Genomic DNA, 19,076 nt, shown 5'->3' on the forward strand with positions numbered 1-19,076 from the left:
GATCTTCAATGAGACCTAGATGCCTAACTCCCTTAGAATCTTTTGATAATCCCAGCCATCATTATAAAAATGCCAGAACCTGAACCAGAGCGTTCATTGGTGCTGCTACCAATTCTGGTGGGAATTTCTTCCCCCATGGCCTTAGAGAGATAGATCAATGGGTAGACAACATAATGGCATGTTCTTCATTAGATATAGATCAAGACAGAATGCTGGGTTGATGTCTGAAGGGTTGCAGATTACCTTAATTTTCCATTGTTAGATCATTCTGAAAAAAGACTTGAGGGCAAAACAACATACTCATCATCAAGACTCACTTCATTGTCACCTGGAATTTTTGAGAATTCTTTTGTCCCTTCTGTAGAATCATTAAATGTAATGAAACGTTGCATATGGAAAAGCTAGGGTTAGAAATGACAGGCAATTTATATAAATAAATGGCTCTACAAATAGAATGGTGATCTATGTCTGTCTGTGACTTTAATCCAGACCCTTCAGAAGTGTTCACAAACACATTTAAAAACAATGTATTGGAAATAGCCACCGTGATTACTGTGCTCTGACCAATATTCGGGCTGGGCTTCACAAATTCTCAAACTAGGTTCTGTTGTGTGCTAGAGCACATCACATTTCAGTAGAGAGCTGCCACAATATAGCTCAATAGGTGACTCCCTGACTGTATCTTTTGTGGTAGGAAAAGGCATGCTGGGCGTCTCTATGGGCCACTTCTGGTGACCTTAGAACCCTTTTTTAATAGATTTCCTTTCCTGATGCCTCACAAGAACTCTGGAACAATTAAAGTACGGATTAACTGGACAGGATCCACCCCAGGTTCTCCACCAAGCTCAGGATATTCTGAGACTGGCCTTTGGGACTTGCCTTGATTTAAGAAACCATTCCAGAACCCCACCAGGCTACCCAGACTTGTTTAGAGAAAGTGCTTAAAGTGATCTGAAAAAGGTGTGTGGTGATGTCTGTCATCACCTACACATCTGCTCACCCCCCTGCACAGCAATTAAGTTTGTCTCCCAACCCCAACATTAATCCTGTTGCCCAAATCCCACCATCACTTCTGGCCCCTCATCTTGCTCCCCCCCCCAGCTCCTTATCAGTTCTTCTCCCTCTAGGCCCCCATATCTGTTCTCTCCCTCACACCCCAACTTCACCTCTACTCCTCCTGCAGCTCCTGAGGCTCTTTACTCCCCTTTCCCATACCTGTGGGGGCTTCAGCAGGGCCCCTTCTGTCCCTTCCTAGGTGGGTGCTGGAGGGAGGTGCTGTGCTCCTTCTGGCTCCTCATTTCCTCCTGTGAGAATAGTGTCCCGCACCGACCCAGCCTGCTTTTTAGAAATGTTATTTCTCATGTCTGTGACCCATCACATGTTAAGCACTGTTCACAGACCATCACTTGGTGATCCCTACTCTATCAATGCCCTTTCTGTCTGGGCTATGGGTATATCTACACTGCAGCTAGGCACCCGTGGCTGGCCCGTGCCAGCCTACTCAGGGTCACGGTGCTCAGCCTGTGGAGCTGCTTCACTGCCATGTAGACTTCCAGGCTTGGGCTGGAGCCCAAGCTCTGGGACCCTCCCATTTTGCAGGGTCCTGGAGCCTGGACTCCAGCCTGAGCCCAGAAGTCTATCCTGATATATCACAGCCCCGCAGCCCAAACCTGGTCTAGCTAAAGGTTTTTCATTGCAATGTAGACATACTCTCAGAATCTTCAGCTATGGTAAATGCTGACACCTACATCCCTGGGTGATCCTATAATGGCAGGGTGCTGGTGGAGAAAATCTGCCTGGCACCAAAAGAAGCTAGGAAACAAAAAACACTATTAGACTGGGCCAGGGACTGGTGCTCAGGAGACGGGAGTCTAGTCTTGGCTCCGCCACTTGTGAGCAAGTCACTTCACTTCTAATTCTTCTCATACCCTTTCTCTGCTTTGTTTACTTAGATTGCAAGCTCTTTGGAGCAGGGGCAGTCTCTTTGTACATCTTTGTGCTAATGCAAACAACAATAACAGCGGTTTAGGTGGGTAAACGTTTGTGGGCTAAATACTAAACAATATGGAATGGACTGTATTGAATGGAATGATGTAACTGGACACATGGAGCCAGATTCTCCCCTCACTTGCACGAGTCTAATTCTGCTGATTTACGGTGGCACAAGAGGAGAATTGGGCCTATATAAATATGCTGCCACCATTCCCAATGCAGAATTTGCAGTAAATCAATCCAAGTTTGGTGTAAAATTTAGAGATGGGCCTGAACCAAAACCAATCTTCTGCCCTCGCCAAACTTCAGAGAAGTTCTCAGCAGGGTTTAGGTCCAAACCTAGAATCTGATGTGGTCCATATCTAGTAAAAATCAGTCATGATACATACCCAAACGGAGTCAATGAGGATTTCATTGTCATGTCTGAGAAGATAGTTTGATTTTTTTCTAGACTGCTATTGTCTGAATCCTCATGTCATATAATTTATGTTAATTGAATGCTGATGGAGTCCAAAGAAACATATTGATGGGAGATGCATTTGAGATATTGTTATTAATTCATCATTCAGTAAGTAGTGCGTGAAATGCATTGCTGTGAATAGATTTAGGACACTTCATTTTCAATATTACTGAGATGTCTCACTCCCTCTCATCTACAGAAAGAACCCATCATTCTGCTACTTGGAAAAAAAAATTGAGACAGATTGGCTGAACTGCATTGTTAAAGTTATATTTATTTACAAACTTGCAGAATTATATGATGTGCCGAGCACAATTCTCCAGGCACCTGGGCAATAAAACATTGATTTAAAATATATATCATAACAATGATTTAATGTAAAAGTGGAGTGCTTCATATTCAACCCATTGCCTCAGCCTGAGAAATACGTGGACCTGGCAACTTGCCTAGAAGGTTAGCAAACTTGGGCTCTGGTAGTCCAAGAAGGGTGGGGAGTGAATTCCAGATAGAAGATCCTCTGCTCTGAATTCCCTGGTGTTTTGATTGAGGGATTGCCAACATGGATATCCCAGATGATGTCTATGGTCAAGGTAAAGCACAGAATGAGAGAGGTGCTCCCTAGATACCTAAGACCCAAATCCTAAAAGGCTTCAAAGGACAAAACCAACACCTTAAACTGCACCTGAAACAAACTTTATGAAACAATAATATGGGCCGGATTCTGATACTCTTAGGCCTAGTCTATGCTATGTCAGCTAGGAGTGTGAGAAAATCATCTCCCCGATGAAGATGCAACGATATTGACAGAAGAGTGCTTCTGTGGTCACAGCTAACGTTGCTGTGTCTACATTAGAGGGCTCTGCCAGCATAGCTATCCTTGCCAAGAGACAAGTCCTTACTCATGGTGGGTAGCACCTTACTCCACAAGTAGTCCCAAGGGAGTCAATGAGACCATTTGTAGAGAATGATGCTATTGGACACAAGTAAGGATATTGGGCTGTGGCCCCAAGAGTCTGACCTGGAGCCTACTGAAGTTAATGAGAATCTTCCTGTTGATTTGAGTGGATTTTGGATCAGGCTCTAAGAGAGCAGGCAGGTCTATTCTGCTCTTGTTGAAGTTTCTAAGTGGTCCTGGGTAGTTGGGGGCAAAGGATAAAGTCATAGGGACTGATTTTCCATGATGCTGGCCACCTGTAGTTCCCAGTGTTTTCTGCTTGTGTGTGTGTACGTGTGTGGGGGGGTGAGTGTGCGGGGAGATTTTGATAGACCAGTAAAAGGGCCAGGCACCACTTGGTAGTGTAATATTGATTATCATATTTGTTATTAATAGCAGCCAAGACTTGGTAGTCCTTTCTGCAGGCCTGTGCAGCCTTGGCATGACTAAGCCAGGAGGGGAGGGGAGCCTCTTGCTCAACCTTTCCTAACCCTGCACCCCCTCCCTGATGCTCTAGTGAAACCGCGCCGCCACCGAATTCCACCCTGCAGTTGCCTTGCCAGGGCCAGACCAAATGATTTCGCAGGCCTTATACGGCCCGCGGGCCGGACGTTCCCACCCCTGCTCTAGTGGATGTGCTGGGATCTGTGTTTCAGGAAAAGACCAAGAAGCTTATTTTTGCATGCTCTCTGGGAGATGTTTGTCTGGCCCTCAAGGTATGCAGATTCTCTAGGAACACATTTAGTTAATTAGGTACTCTGGAGACCTTAGGTGTAGCTTTTGAAACTTTTTTTTTGCTCTTTATTGAGGTGTTATTGTCTGCTAACAAGGATAAATGGGTGCAGAGGGAAGGGGGAAAAGGAGGGCAGAGAGGCTTGCACTCTTTGAAATCTCTTCTTGGAGACAGCTTCTGGATCCTCCGATAGCGGGAAGATCAGGCCAATTGGAAAGCCGTCGCTTTTTCCACTCGAAAGCTGCCCCAGATTTTGGTAAGGATTGAGGGTTGACGGTTGGAGTGTTTTACTACCTTGTTGTGGACGTGTTTGAGTGCTTCAGCCTAAGTAAAGTATTGCTTTGAAGTAAGAGCATTTTTGTGTTACACTGTTTCTACCAGTCCCTCTATCGGCTGGACAGCTGTGTCTCCATTTGGCTTATTTCCTGACACCACCTCACACAAAGCAAAGTTACCACGAGCTTTGGGTTGGCAGAACTCTGGGTAACACTGAACATGTCTGGCAGTTTGCAGCGTTCTATCCGACCATGTGGCTGGAAAGTATTCTGATTAGGAGCGCCCTGGAACCCAACGGGTTCCATTAATTTGAGACCAACCCAGAGAGAGCTGCCAGCTCCTATATAGTGAACAAGGGGCTTTATTAGAATAAGGAAAACAATATTATGCCTAGAACTGTGTTCTTTGCCACTGCTAGAGGTTCAGTCTAGAATCTTCCCCAGCCCCTGCTTTATTTCCTGTTACTGATATGTAGAATAAGTACACACTGCACTAACGGGGGCAAATGGGAGTCTTTACTTCAAATCAGAGAAGGTGATGATCTAACTCACAGAGGTTATGATTGTAATATTCCAGTTGAACCCTGCAAAAAGCTCAGGTGCAAGCCATTCTGTAACTAGCTTTCCCTCTTAAGTTTAATGAGGTGATATAGTTTGGTTTCGTTAATGGGATTTGAATCAAAACTAATTTTATACTGGTTCACCCCTAAGAGTTAGACAAAGTGGCTCAAACTTGTTTCTTGTGTTTTGTCTTCTGGTTTATAGTCTTACCATTTCAAAAGTCACAAGTAGCCTGTGTTGTTGACACCACATTCTGCTAATGAATCAGGAAGTTCACACCTATGCTTTTGTTATTGTTTTCAGCCCTAAGGAGCAGGCTCATACCCAACAGAGAAACCTAATAATAGGCAATTACGAGTTTAGGGCTTCTGTGTACATTTATAAATGTTCTAGTGCTTCTATACAGACACTATGGCCTGGTCTACACTAATGCTGAAAGTCGATCTAAGTTATGCCAATTAAGTTATGTAAGTAACATAACGTAAGTCGACGTACCTTAGATAGACTTGCAAAGATATCCACACTAGGCTAAACTTCATTGTTTTTCCTTAAACTTGGATGTACATATATACCTGCCATTTGATTTCTGTTTCTTGCGTCTGATGAAATGAGTTACAGCCACGAAAGCTTATTCCTGCAGAAATTAAATTTGTTAGTCTTTAAAGTGCTACAGGACTCTCGTTGTTTTTGCTGCATACAGACTAACACGGCTACCCCTCTGGAACTTTACACTATGCTATGTCGCTGGGAGATGCTCTCCATTGCCATAGCTTCTGCTTCTCTTTGAGGTGGATTACAGATGTCGACAGGAGAACTCTCCCATCGACTTAATGTGTCTTCATCAGATCTGCTAAATCGATTCTGCTGCATCGATGGCAGTAGTAGTGGTAGTGAAGACATGCCCTATGTATGGTGATGGGAGGGCTTCTCTCCTCAGCATAGGTAATCCACTTTCCTGAGAGGCGATATACCAGAATAACTTGATCAGTTAGGAGTATGATTTTTTTTTGCTAAATAATTATATCAGTACAACCTTTAGAGTGGACACAGTTATACCAATATAAAGATGACTTATACTGGGATATCTTATTCACCTTCCCACACGTCAATAACCATACCGGTATAAAGCACTTTTATACCACTATAATTGCATCCACATTAGGCGTGAGACGGGTGCACTGTTTTAACTATATTGATTACAGCAGCCTGGCTTTGTGGGTAGATAAGGCCTTACAGTGGTGAAAATCAGAAAAAACTCCACTGAAGTCAATGGGTGATTTCCGCCCTCATTAAAAACATTATAAATCTGCGTAATGCCACTAGCCTCAGTTGACTTCTGTGAATGAGGGTGGAATTTGACCCAATAGAGTATATCTAGTATATACTAGATAGATCTTAGAGAGAACTGTTTGAAACATAGAACCAGGAAAATTTTAAAACTTTTTCTTTCACTTTTTTGTCAACATTTCAAAATTCAAACAAACAAACAACAAACCCCACTATTGCTCTCCTCTAATCTTAGAGGTTAGAAAAGTTATGCAAAGTTCCTGTATGGGCACTTAACTAAAAACTAAGAGTAATAAGATTCTGAGAACACTATCATATGGATACAAAACAAATTGACTGACTGCAAAACAGACAAGTCATGAATGCACTGTGGACATTCAGCCTGGCAATCTTATGGCTGCACAATAAAGAGGATCCAAGTTAGTTTTCAAAGTCAGGCCTATTGTGCCCTAAACTCTATAGGTGAAATTCACCCCTGTGCAAAGGTCTGGCACTAAACCTACATGCTAGTAGGGATGAATCAAGCCCATCATGTTCAGAAGCAACAGACTATTTGGGTATCAATCTCCAGGGACCTATATACTGCACTATCAAGGAAGAAATTAAGAGCTCAAAGAAGGTTTTTTGGTGCATCTGTACAGAAGGGACAGAACCATTCCAGAGTGTAAATGGCCACTACCTAGTTCTACTCCTTAGAAGAAATGAGGGAAGTGCCTGCAACCCCAATGGTAATTCTGCATTCTTACTCACAAACATTTAGGTTGTTGGCTTGTTTTAAATGTAATTCCTTTGGGTTCTTAAAACGCCCCTGGAAAAATGCATCATTTAGAAGAGAGGTCTCAGAACCATTTTATTTTGCTAAGGACACCGAGTTATCCAAGAACAAGTATGTCTTAAAGGTGTTTGCTAAACAATTTATTTTGTGTGTGTGCATGCGGTTGGCTGAAGCGAATAGGCTTTATCAAGTTTACTCATTATTTTTGCTTTCATTCCAAATAAATTTTGTTCTTGGGAAAGGTGACAGACTGTCTGGAAGATCGAAGTCTTCCACTTATTTCGCTTGCTCTTTGACTGCCTTCCCTTGATGATGTCTGTCTCAACAGACCAAATATTATTAATTATTAATTATTGTTAGAAGTATGTGATAAGTTTTGTTTAGGATGGCCAGTTCTGGGCATGCTCAGGAATGGCTTTTTGCATTGCCAAAATATTCCTTGAGAAACACTTTGTCAGAGTGATCTGCACCTCCATGATCTCTAAGCTGGAGTGATGCAGGCAATGCATGAAGGACCTGGGAATAAATGACACCTGAAATTTGTGTGACTCTATTACCTATTACATGAGCGGGTTTTACCTTTAGTATTTAAATCTTTAAATAATATAGGATAAGTTTACTAAAGGGACTGCCTTTACTCTACCTCTTATTGCAGTTGTAACAATTGTAGAGAAACTTTAGGTCCCTTCAGCTTTACCACTGGAACCCGGATACATGTTCGCTTTGACCATCGTATTCAGTTTTCATTGGTTTAAATTTTGTAGACTATCTTTGCAAGGTTTAGAAGGTTTAGAAACCTTTTTAGAAATGAAATCTGCAATTCTTCTTAATTTCTAGCTTCCCCCATTACATGGGACTCAAAAATCAGATGCTATGTGGACAAGGGCCAGCTTTTACATCTTTTAGGACAAAGTTCAAGAACTTTTAGCTTCTTTCTGAATTTTGTGTGAGTTCCTTTGTGTTATTTAGCACTGTTATAGTTTTATCTACTTCCACTTGACTGGAGACTTGCCAACCTATTTGTAATCTACTGTTTTAATTATTTTCTGTTAAGTTGCCCAAGGATCTGGGGACACTGACAGACAGTAATACACATTATGTATTCATTAAGTATTCATTACAATTAACTACCTTCTACAGTACAGGCGATGACTGTGCAAGCTTCTCCCAGACAACTGCACTATCATGTCCTGGAATAACTAGCAGCAGGCATTAAAGGGTAGGTCAGTTTATCTGACCCTTCATTCACTGGTCTCTGATAAGACTGACAAAAAGTGTTAAAATGTGTTAGTTCTGGTAAGTGATTTTTTGTGATATGTCACTAAGAACTGGACAAGACCATCAGATCATTTCACATAGGCCACCGAACCCATGTAAGAAGGTGACAATTTTTAGTTGTCCTGTCCTGTCCTGCCCTAAAATTACTGCCATATTTAGACATACAATTCAGTGCATATGGTAACTCAAAAGTTAGGCTAGATACCACAAACTTCTTGGTCTAACAAATTGCTTTCTTCTCTCCTTACTCCTATTACCTGCGTGTATGCATGTGTGTTTCCTTTACATCAATATGCATCAACCATGTTCTGGAGGAATCACCTTGAGAGAACAGGTTGGTTGCCATGCCCATTTGGTCCTTGGTATCTCTACTAAGACTGCCAGCAAGGGTGCTAACAGATACCATCTCTGTTCATGATAACACTCTTTCTATTCCACTACTATCTCTGGAGGATGTTAAACAGAAGCTAATAAAGTTAGAAATTTTTAAATCAGCAGGTCCAGATAACATGCATCCAAGAGTTTTAAAAGAGCTCTCTGAGGTTCTTGCTGGACCATTGATATTGGTTTTCAATAAGTCTTGGAACACTGGGGAAGTTCTAGAAGACTGGAAGAAAGCTAATGGTGTGCCAGTTTTTAAAAAAGGGTAAATGGGATGACCAGGGTAATTACAGAAATGTTAGCCTGACATCGATCCTGGGCATAATAATGGAGTGGCTGCTATGGGATTCAGTTAATAAAGAATTAAAGGAGGGTAATGTAATTAATGCAAATCATCATTAGTTTATGGAAAATAGATCTTGTCAAACTAACTTCATACATCTACATATAAGGTGAATATATATATATATACACACACATATATAAGGAAAACAAAGCCATCAAGCTAACCAGGCAGTGGGGAAGCCCACTCAGTGATCACAATGAGGGATGAAGTCTGCAGCACCAGGAAGCCTTCCTGGCCCTAGAAACAGAGACAATAGACTTTGGGAGATATAAGCAGAAAGACAAAGCCATTTTGGCATCCATCACCTAGAGCAAAAACGGGGAGTAGCACCCTTTGAACTCATGAGAAGTGGATCCTCTTGGCCTGAAAACCAAGAGTAACTGGAACCGACTATAAGTGAGAAACCTGCTTAGACAAAGATTGTAACTTACTGAAGTTAAGTCTTAGTCACAAGAAAGTGTGTTTTGGTTTGTTTTACTTTAACCATATCTGTGTCTTCTATTCTTATTGTCACCTAAATATCCGTTCTTTGTTAATAAACTTACTTTTCATTTATTACAAAACCACCTCAGTGCTGTGTATTAAGCAGACTGGTGAAGTCCTCGGCCAAACTGTGCTCTGTTTCTCTGGAGGCAGCAAACTTGATAACTTGGGTGAGCGTCCAGTGAGAGGGACTGGACACAGCAGAGAGATATCTCTGGGGAACTTGGAAACTGGGAGTCATTGACTGTTACTCTGCAAGGCCAGGTTTGGACTGGCAGAGACCTGAGGAGTTTGCTGGCAAGACAGACCAGCTGTTGTTTCAGGGTGATGACACATAGCTAAGCAGCAGCAGCAAAGCTCACTCTTGCTGAGGCAGAGTGGTAACCCAGTGCCTCACAGTTCTGAGTGTCCTGAGCAAGATATCACAAAAGGTAACAGTGTTGACATAACTTACTTAGACTTCTGGAAGGCATTTGACTTAGTACCACAAAAAAGACTGTATTAAAAAAGTCAAACGATATAAAATTAACATGCCACACATTAAATGGATTAAAAGCTGGCTAAGTGACAGGTCTCAAAATGTACCTGTACATGGAGAAGCATCATTAAGTGGGTTTATTTCCACTGGCATCCTGCAGGGATCAGTTCTTGGCCCTACATTATTTAACATTTTTACCAATAGCTTGGAAGAAAACATAAAATCATCACTGATAAATTTTTGGAGGTGACATAAATTGGGAGAGTGGTAAATAATGAAGAAAACAGGTTGCTGAATCTGGATGCCTTGAAAATGGGCACGAGCAAACAATGTGTATTTTAATACAGCTAAATGTAAATGTATACTTCTAAGAACAAAGAATGTAGGCCATGCTTACCCAGTGGGGGACTCTATCCTAGGAAGCAGTGACTGAAAAAGATTTGGAAGTCATGGTGGATAATTAGATGAACATGAACTCCCACTGCAGCACTTGCCAAATCGGCTAATGCAGTCCTTGGATGAATAAACAGGGAAATCTTGAACAGGAGCAGAGAGGTCATTTTACCTCTGTATTTAGCACTGGTGTGACCACTGCAGGAATACTGTGTCCAGTTCTTGTGTCCACAATTTAAGACATATGTTGATAAATTGGAGAGGGTTCAGAGAGGAGCCTCGAGAATCCTTAAAGGATTAAAAAAGATGCCTTATCATGATAGATTCTATGAGCTCAATCAATTTAATTTAATAAAGAGAAGATTATGGGGTGACTTGATTACAGTCTATAGGTACCTACATGGGCACAAATATCTGATAATGGGCTCTTCAATCTTTCAGAGAAAGGTATAACACAATTCAATGGCTGGAATGGCTAGCCAAATTCAGGCTAGAAATAAGGCATACATTTTTAATAGTGAGGGTAATTAACCATTGGAACAATTTACCAAGGGTTGTGGTGGATTCCCCATCACTGGCTATTTTAAAATCAAGACTGGGTTTTTTTCTAAAAGATCTGCTCTAGGAATTATTTTGGGAAGTTCTCTGGCCTGTGTTATACAAGAGGTCGGAATAGATGGTCACAGTGGTCCCCTCTGGCCTCGAAATCTATGTGAGGAGGACACTTGTCCACCAAGAACTGGACTGAAACCATCAACTCATTTTGCTCCATTCTGATACTGAACAGCCATTGGCTGGTGATGATTTCACACAAATCCCAAATTCCACCACCTATCTATGCTGCAGGGGAAGATCATCCAGAATCATAACTTGGCAGCTGTATCTTAGTTCTCAAACCAAAGCCATGTTTCCCACACACCCCTAAATTTTGGAGGATGACTATGTGTTTTGAGAGCAACGTCCGTCTTTAGCCACTACCAACTAGGGCTGGATTTGAACAAGCAATCAGATTGAAAAGCTCCCTGTCCCATCACCAGTCCTCCTGAGCATATGCAGGAGCTCATTTTACAAGCTATGCAATCATGCATGGCTGAGTCTGAGATCAAGGTCAATCCGTTTCTATGGAAAAACACTGCACACTTTTCTCCTTTGCAGTGGCTATTGCAGGATAAGTTAGCAGGTAGTCCCTTCAAGGTCCGTTAAATACTATTCCTAATTAGCTTTACCTATAAACAAGGTTTTTTGAAGCCTAAGGGAAGTTTTAAAAGGTTGCATAAGGTTTGTTTCCTTTGTTTTTTGGTTTTTTAAATAAATAATCAATAATTGTTTAACAATTGATTTTAGCTTCAGGAAAATCCCCTTAATTAGTTAATTGATTGCTAGTGGATCAGAGAGAGGGTGAAATTCATCAAGTGGAGCTGGTAGACAGCCCCGATTGTTTTCAGAGAGAGGGATGCAGGCTGGAGTGTTTTCAGAGAGAGGAGATAACAACTGTGCACAGTATATGGGGCCGAGTTCTTTTCCTCCTTGAAGAGAGAGAATCTTTCGCAGTGGCCAATTGCTTCTGAAACCCTATTTGTTTATGTACTTCTGGAAATAGAGAGAATCACTAAGCCCAAGAAAATCAAGTTCCAGTCTGCTGGGCACCATGTTAACTACCAGCTTCCATGGTAGTGTTGCAATAGCCTCTGGTGTCTTGGGAAAGACTCTTGGTAGTGGCCCCATGGTCCCACCTAGGGATCCTGTGATCACCACAAAATGATCAGCTGGAGGAACTTTGCATCCACTTGACTAGCACACATGATTGCTCCAGTATTCAAGAAAGTTAAACCTCTTGACACCCGGGGTAGGAATTTTTCTGATGACAATCCTAATGCAAAGTCCATTAGTATGGGGCAGGAGGCAAATGTGGGGTGGGCAATTCCAGCCCACTGGCACTCAAGGGTTAACTCGAGCATACTGGATGATTAGCAGCTGCTCTAAAGGAAGACAATTCAATTTCTGGCACAATATGTCCCTATAGATTGAGCCTGAGGTTACTATCGACTTTTCCTGTGCCCCTGTTGTGGGTGAAATTCATTCTCTCTCTCAACAACTTGAAATGAAAGTCACAGAGAATACACTCTGCAGAGAGGGAAACCAAAATACTTCCTCCGCAATACTGGAAGTGCATGCCCCTGCCTCATAAGCTGCTGGAGTCAGCTTTACTCTGCTTCTGCAGTCTCTCTCTGGTTGTTCGCAGTCCTCATCAAGCTGTTTCCAAACACAGTCATAGCACAACACAGTCATGACATACTTGCATCCACACCTTACATGGTCACAAAAGCCACATTACAAATGTGAAAAGAAATCATTGTCAAAAGATTGTAGCCCGTTCTGTACTCTTGGTGGGTGGCCGATGGCATAGATTCAGCTAGCGCTATTGTCTGAAATAAATCCTTGTGCAGCTAGGGTGTGAATATCTCAGACATTTTTGGGGTAAATCTCCCATTATTACTCTAGTTCGGATGCAGCTGCATCAGTGTTAGGAATAGTAGATGTGCTAGTGTAGACAGGGCTCAGGTGTTTTTATTGCCTTACCATCCAAACCTGCTCAGACATAGCTAGGCCAATGATCTACAATAGTATTCTTACGGTAGCTAGCATCTGTGCCGATGAACTGCTATTAAAGCAATGATAGATGATCCTCACAAACACCTCAGTGCAGACAACACCGTAATGTCCTTCAGAATAGAACCATCTTTTCAGCAGGTTGGAGGACAACACAAGTACGTGGGGACTATGTTGCCCTGACCTGGTTGATGCTGGGACTGAGACGGCCCTTAGCTGAAACTGATGTCAGAAAAAGTCTGCCTAATGGACACAACGAACTTGGCAACAGGTACGTGGTGGGTATTTTTAGCTTTAACACTCTCCCTGACACCCAGATACACGTTAATTTCATGGCACCCCGATCTGTTTGCTTGTGAGTGTCTTTCTCATAAAACCCTATGCCCATTTCAGAGCAGACATAGGTGAGAAGCCAATGACTGAAAGGCATTGGAAATGGGAGTAACAAGGGCATTATGCCCCCTCCCCCCAACGCCTGCTAAGCTTGGTTTAACAGAACACCAGACAGCTGCTTTACTGATTTTTTTTAAATGACTATTCCAGTAAATGCTGAATACCGTAGGCTTTACTGTGTGCAACTGCATAGAGACTCTATCACTGTGTAGAAAGTGATAAAGTACAATAGTGTTTCAAAATGTATGTGAATTAATTACCTGTACCTTATCATCTTACATTATCATATGTTAACACCTTCACTAAACCTTCCAATAGTCCCCATAATTTTTAATAAAACCATTGATAGCTGTACAGGTTTGTTGCAACCCTGGGAAATCCAGTGCTTTTTACATAAGCGAAGTGCCCCATGATTTTGACAGTCTTTATGTTTGATGTCCCAGTGCCTGCAATATATTCAGCAGTCTATCCTTCCTGCACCTGGGAGACGAGCAGACCTAATCTAACTGTCTTAGATCTGTCTTTTCTATGTCCAGTGCATCTCACAAATAAAGAAGTATTTCAGACTGACATATGCAGAAACTGGTTTTTACAAGCATCTCTGATACAGATATTTAAATCTTTGTTTAGAAAAAAAGGAAAAAGAGTAAAAAAGATCCTACCTTTGATGCATGGTTGCCATAGTACAAACAAACTTCTCCTGTGAAAGGGGTGTGAGAATGCAGGAGTTTGTACTTTAAACAGGTAGACTGACTCTCTTTTAAAAAATGGTAAGAGCCTTAGGGGAGGAAAACTCCTTTAGAAATGTCATCATAGATCATGTAGGACAAAAGAGCCATTGCAACGCTTTTAGTGCAACTCAGTTATGATGATGTTGCTTTCAACAGGTCTCGCCAGAGTCTAAAAACCACAAGCCTTTTTAAAGTTTATAATTGCTCAAAGGGGAATCATCCATTTTCTGTTTGTAGAAACACAAGTGACGGAAAGTGGCTCTGATATGGGGAGTTTGATGTTTGCTGGTGATGTTGTTTTGAAAAACAATGACTCTCTTTGAATCCTCCCTCTTTCTTAGTCTGTCAAGAAAATATATGTGCCTGATGCAAAAAGTATTGGCAGAGAGACATATCACCGATGCATAAAGAACTTTGTAGATAGATACACATAAACAAAACCTAGTGCTTGTTGTATTATTTTGCTGCCTGGTGCAATCTTTCAACAAAGAAAAATAACAGGTACTGAAAACAAACAGTCTTTTGTCAATAGGGTATCTACAATTGCATGGATGGTACTAAGTTAAATATAAATATGGGAGTAAATGTAACTGATGACAGGAAAGCAGTACTTACATGAGGCTGTGTGAGGGTGTTTTTTCATGTCCCTAGTGTTACAAACATTGTTTAGTTAATTTAGCTTTGGATAGTGAGAGATGGACAGTGCTGGGTAGCAACAGGTGCTGTGTAAGCTTTTCCAAACAGCTCTCTTAATTTAAAGGACCCCCAGCCACTTGTTTCCTCTCCTTTCTTTTCCCACTGCTTTGCAAGCCATTTCAGTGGTCAGTATATTTCACAAACAACCCAAAATGTTTTTGGGACAACACTAAGTTTTAGGTTGAGACTCTTTTTTTTTCAGAGGAGATAAAGAACACAATCCCTGATGACTTGTGATGATTGAAAATCCTATGGCATTAGGGCAAGAATAAGGGTGATCTCTGTACTAAACCCCAATTGGGTAAATCCATTCTGCCTACTGAGAATTTGCCTGTAGTTCTAAGGCTCAGTGCCCCTTCTTCAATAGCTGGTGCATTTCATGCTAGAGGTGGCTGCATTTTAGTGATGGCTGAAGTGATTCCTATATATGTGGCATATAGTTTGTAAACCAGTTTGTGAGATGCTTGGAGATCCCTCTAGTTGAAAGCCCAATGGATCAAATCCTAAGGAACTTTCTCAGTATGAACAGAGTTTCTAGTCAGCCCTTGATTGCAGTTGTGAGTTCGTCTGAATAAGAACTGAGTAAACATCCCATTGATCCCAATGGCTATTTCAATGTATATATCTGTATTATACATAGGGTTGTGTTTATACCATTTCTCCTACACTTTCTTGTCTCATTGTCAATTTACCTTATTTGATAAAGTATGCTAATTACTCAAGTATTTCTCTTTTCTTAATTTGAAACATGGCATTCATCGGCTAGGGGTAGTCCAATCAGAATACCTATGTGTCAGAGCTGCCTCCAATTGAAGTCAATGGGACTTTTGACCTTTGTTTTTTTTTAAAACCTCAGCTATGAAAAATGTACTTCATAATATTTTGATGTGATGATGATGATGACGACATCAGTGCCCCATTGTGCTAGGCACTGTACAAACAAGTTTTAAAAAGGCATTCCCTGGCCCAGAGATCTCACAGTTTAGGATAAAGACAATATACAACAGGTGGAAGAAACAGGCAAAAGTGGGAGGAATGGAAGACGAGATAAACCACAAAATGAGCATGCTTTGCATCGTATGCAATAGTCTCAACTCATCACATGAGTAGTAGGTCTTTGCTCAAATGTAGCATTTTTTGACATTGCAAATAACTTTTAATAAATCAGTTAGGGAATTTTAAACTTGTATAAATAAAGGAGGAAAAAACCAAGCTTATCAATCACTGACTCCCCCCCTTGTTGCAGAATTCAAAACTCTTTTTTATTTCAGAATGTGAAATTTAGCAAATGATTGATATATAAAGGTAATCTGATCACTGACAGTGTTTGGAAGAGAAAATTAAAGCAATAATATTAATATTTTTAAAAAGTCAATTACTCTGCATGTATAATAACTACTTTTCATAATGCTCTCTACTACACATAGTACGTGTCCTAATTCACATTAATGGCTCCAAAGGAGCCATCACAGTTTTTCAAGAAAGTAATATGTATTTTAAAAGTACTCAAATAAAGATTCACATAAGTCTTAATGACTCCAGAGTGTATTATCAGTTATCACATACATGCAGAAGCACTCACTCACTTCTGGCAAACTAGATGATTCAAGAAAGCACATGAAAAACTTCTGTTCAGAAGGAAGCGGTTACTCAGCTTCTCTCCATAGGATTTATTTCATGCATTTAGGAGTACTTTCCATCTCACCCTATCTAGTGGAAGTGGATGGTCCACAAACAGCAAACACCATTATAAAGAAAACAAAGCTAGCTAAATGTTAAGGCCCATCATTTATCTCTTACTTTAATACAGCCTTATCTCACCGGCAATATTTTACAGCTATTGTTCTGCCAACCAAGAGCTAGTTAAAATATCAATATAACCAGTGCCTAGTTGGGAGGTCTATATCTGTGAAATATTGCCAAGGAAGATAATAAAGTTGCCAAGATGATGTTTTTAAATCATGACCAAAGCCAAAGGCTAAACCAAGTGATAACTTCCTCAAAGTCAGTGGAGAAATGAATACTGTGAAAAAGGAGGCCTAACAACTACATTTCTCCCAGCAAGATGAGATCAAAGAAGAACAGGAAGAAGAAGAATTAAATGGTTCTTAATTTTGCTGCAGACTTTCCTCTAATGGGGCCCTAGTCTGCAATAAATTGCATAAAGCCAGAGAAAATACGCTACTGGGATTAATTCTGTACCCACAAGGGGATGGACTAGATCACCTAAGGGTATGTCTACACTGGAGCTGGAAGTATAATATCCAACACAGGCAAATAAATAGCTCTGATTGAGCTAGCACACTAAAAATAGCAGCGTAGCCATGGCTGCTCAGGTGTACAATCCTGCCTGAATCCCTAGGTATATACTCAGAGCAACTAACCCATCCTGCCATTGCTGCACTGCTAAGTGGGGCCCCAGTCCAGAGACTCATTCAGGCATGTACTTAATTTCATCAGTGGGATTACTCATGTGCTTAAAGTTAAGTACAGGCTTAAGTTTCTCACTGGATTGAGACCTGGGATTTTCCTGCTGTTATTTCTCCAGTGCAAAAAACAGTTGCTAGACTGCATTGTTTACACAATAAATCAACCGTGATACCGTTAAGGGAATATACAGGTACGGCCATGATCCTGCAGTCTGAGCTGTGTACATGGACTTCATGTAGCCACTGCCTGGGTGCAAAAATCTGTCCAAATTATAGTACCAATCTATTGTATGAGTGCTTGATTTTACACTGCTAGCTAGCCAGCCACACACACGGCATTTGGGGAACAAAACCCAGACCATTTGGAAACTGGAGAGGGAGAGCCAGTGGTCCACATTTGTCAGTTACACCAAGAGAAATCCAGAATAAATCCACTGGACTTGCCTGGCTGGTGCTAGTTATTTCTAGAGCTCGTCAAAAAGTCTGCACGGGTCAAAAAATCATAAAAAATTTAACTGATTTCCTCCCTATTTTTCCTTCAAAATGCAAAGCTTTCAAAATTTCCAAAATATTATTTATTGTTATCATCTGCCTTACTGTAGCGCCTAGGAGCCTAGTCATGGACCAGGAACCCACAGTGCTGGGGGCAGTGCAGACACAGAAGAAAAAGATGGTTCCTTCCCTAGGAGCTTACAGTCTAAGACAAGAGATGGATATAGATATATGAGGGAGCACAAAGAGACAATATTGATGATAGTCAGTGGCCAACTCTAGAACTTGATTCCACCACACGCTTACAGCTCGCACAAGTTCTGAGTCGTGATTGGACTTTCCACACGTCTCTGAAAGTCTGGAGGAAATTGTTCTGAAGGAAATCTGAAGAGCCTAGATGGTCTCATACTATTCAGAGCCTCCTCCCTCCATGTACAGCATCTTCTGCAAGCCCTTTTAAAGGTTTAGATATCTTCCACAGCTCTTGGTCTTAACTCTGAGTACGGAATTTGGAATCGCATACATAGAGATGTCCCATCACAGTACAGGGAATTGGTGACACTACATTTCAGATGCTACATACATTTGTACTAAAGGATCTTGAGAAATTGGAGGGGGCTCAGAGAAGAGCAACAAAGACGTCTAACAGCTTCTGAAGCCGAATTGTAAAGAAAGATGAAAAAACCTAAATGTATTCAGCTTGAACTGACTGCTGTGAGGGATGAGATAGCTGTCTTCAAATATTTGAAGAGAGTAAATGCTAAAAAGTGAGAGCTTAAGGTGCTCTGGGGAATGGACATAATGAGGAAGAATGGGATGAAACTGAGTGAAGGATAATTTCATCTGAATATCTGACATGGCCCCTAACAGTGACATTGTATGGGGAGATTTTGATGGACCAGTAAAAGGGCCAGGGACTACTACCGATAGTGTAATGTTGATCATCATACTTGTTGCTAACAGCAGCCAAAATCAGTAGGCTTTTTTTTTTTACAGGCCTGTGCAGCCTTAGCATGACTAAGCCAGGAAGGGATGAGAGCCTTTTGCTCAGCCTTTATCTGACTCTGCACCTCCTCCCTCCACGTGAAATCTGTGGTGGACGTACTGGGATCGGTGACAAGAAGCTTATTTATGCTTGCCCTCTGAGAGATGTTTGTCTGGGCCTCAAGACATGCAGATTCTGCAGGAACACATCTAGCTAATTAGTACTCTGAAGCAACCTCTGTCTAGAGTACGAAACTGCTCCACAAGTTTTTTTGATGTGTCATTATCTACTAACAAGAATAAATAGGCAGGGGGTGGTTTGGACTCTTGGGGGACCGCTTCTTTGGGGTCCCCAGCGGCAGCTG

The 19,076-nt window shown here is 41.4% G+C and overlaps 1 protein-coding gene across 3 annotated transcripts in view; it reads right to left on the bottom strand.

The window, feature by feature from the left end:
• Positions 1-19,076, bottom strand: part of KCNMB2 (potassium calcium-activated channel subfamily M regulatory beta subunit 2) — a 155,138-nt gene that overhangs the window by 114,627 nt on the left and 21,435 nt on the right. The window contains exon 1 of one of the 3 annotated variants that reach the window (XM_067536436.1): positions 14,042-14,064. The exons of 1 other annotated variant lie outside the window; for it this stretch is intronic. In XM_067536436.1, the coding sequence (XP_067392537.1) occupies positions 14,042-14,061 (20 nt within the window). In that variant the 5' untranslated portion in view covers positions 14,062-14,064. Of the gene's footprint in view, positions 1-10,548; positions 10,666-14,041; positions 14,065-19,076 lie in introns of those variants that run through there. One more of the 3 variants, XM_067536439.1, reaches the window with a different exon arrangement.

The sequence above is a fragment of the Emydura macquarii genome, unplaced genomic scaffold, assembly GCF_026122565.2.
Source record: "Emydura macquarii macquarii isolate MOO-44397 ecotype Brisbane River unplaced genomic scaffold, CSIRO-AGI_Emac_v2 contig_3603, whole genome shotgun sequence".
In the NCBI taxonomy this organism is placed as follows: domain Eukaryota; kingdom Metazoa; phylum Chordata; order Testudines; family Chelidae; genus Emydura; species Emydura macquarii.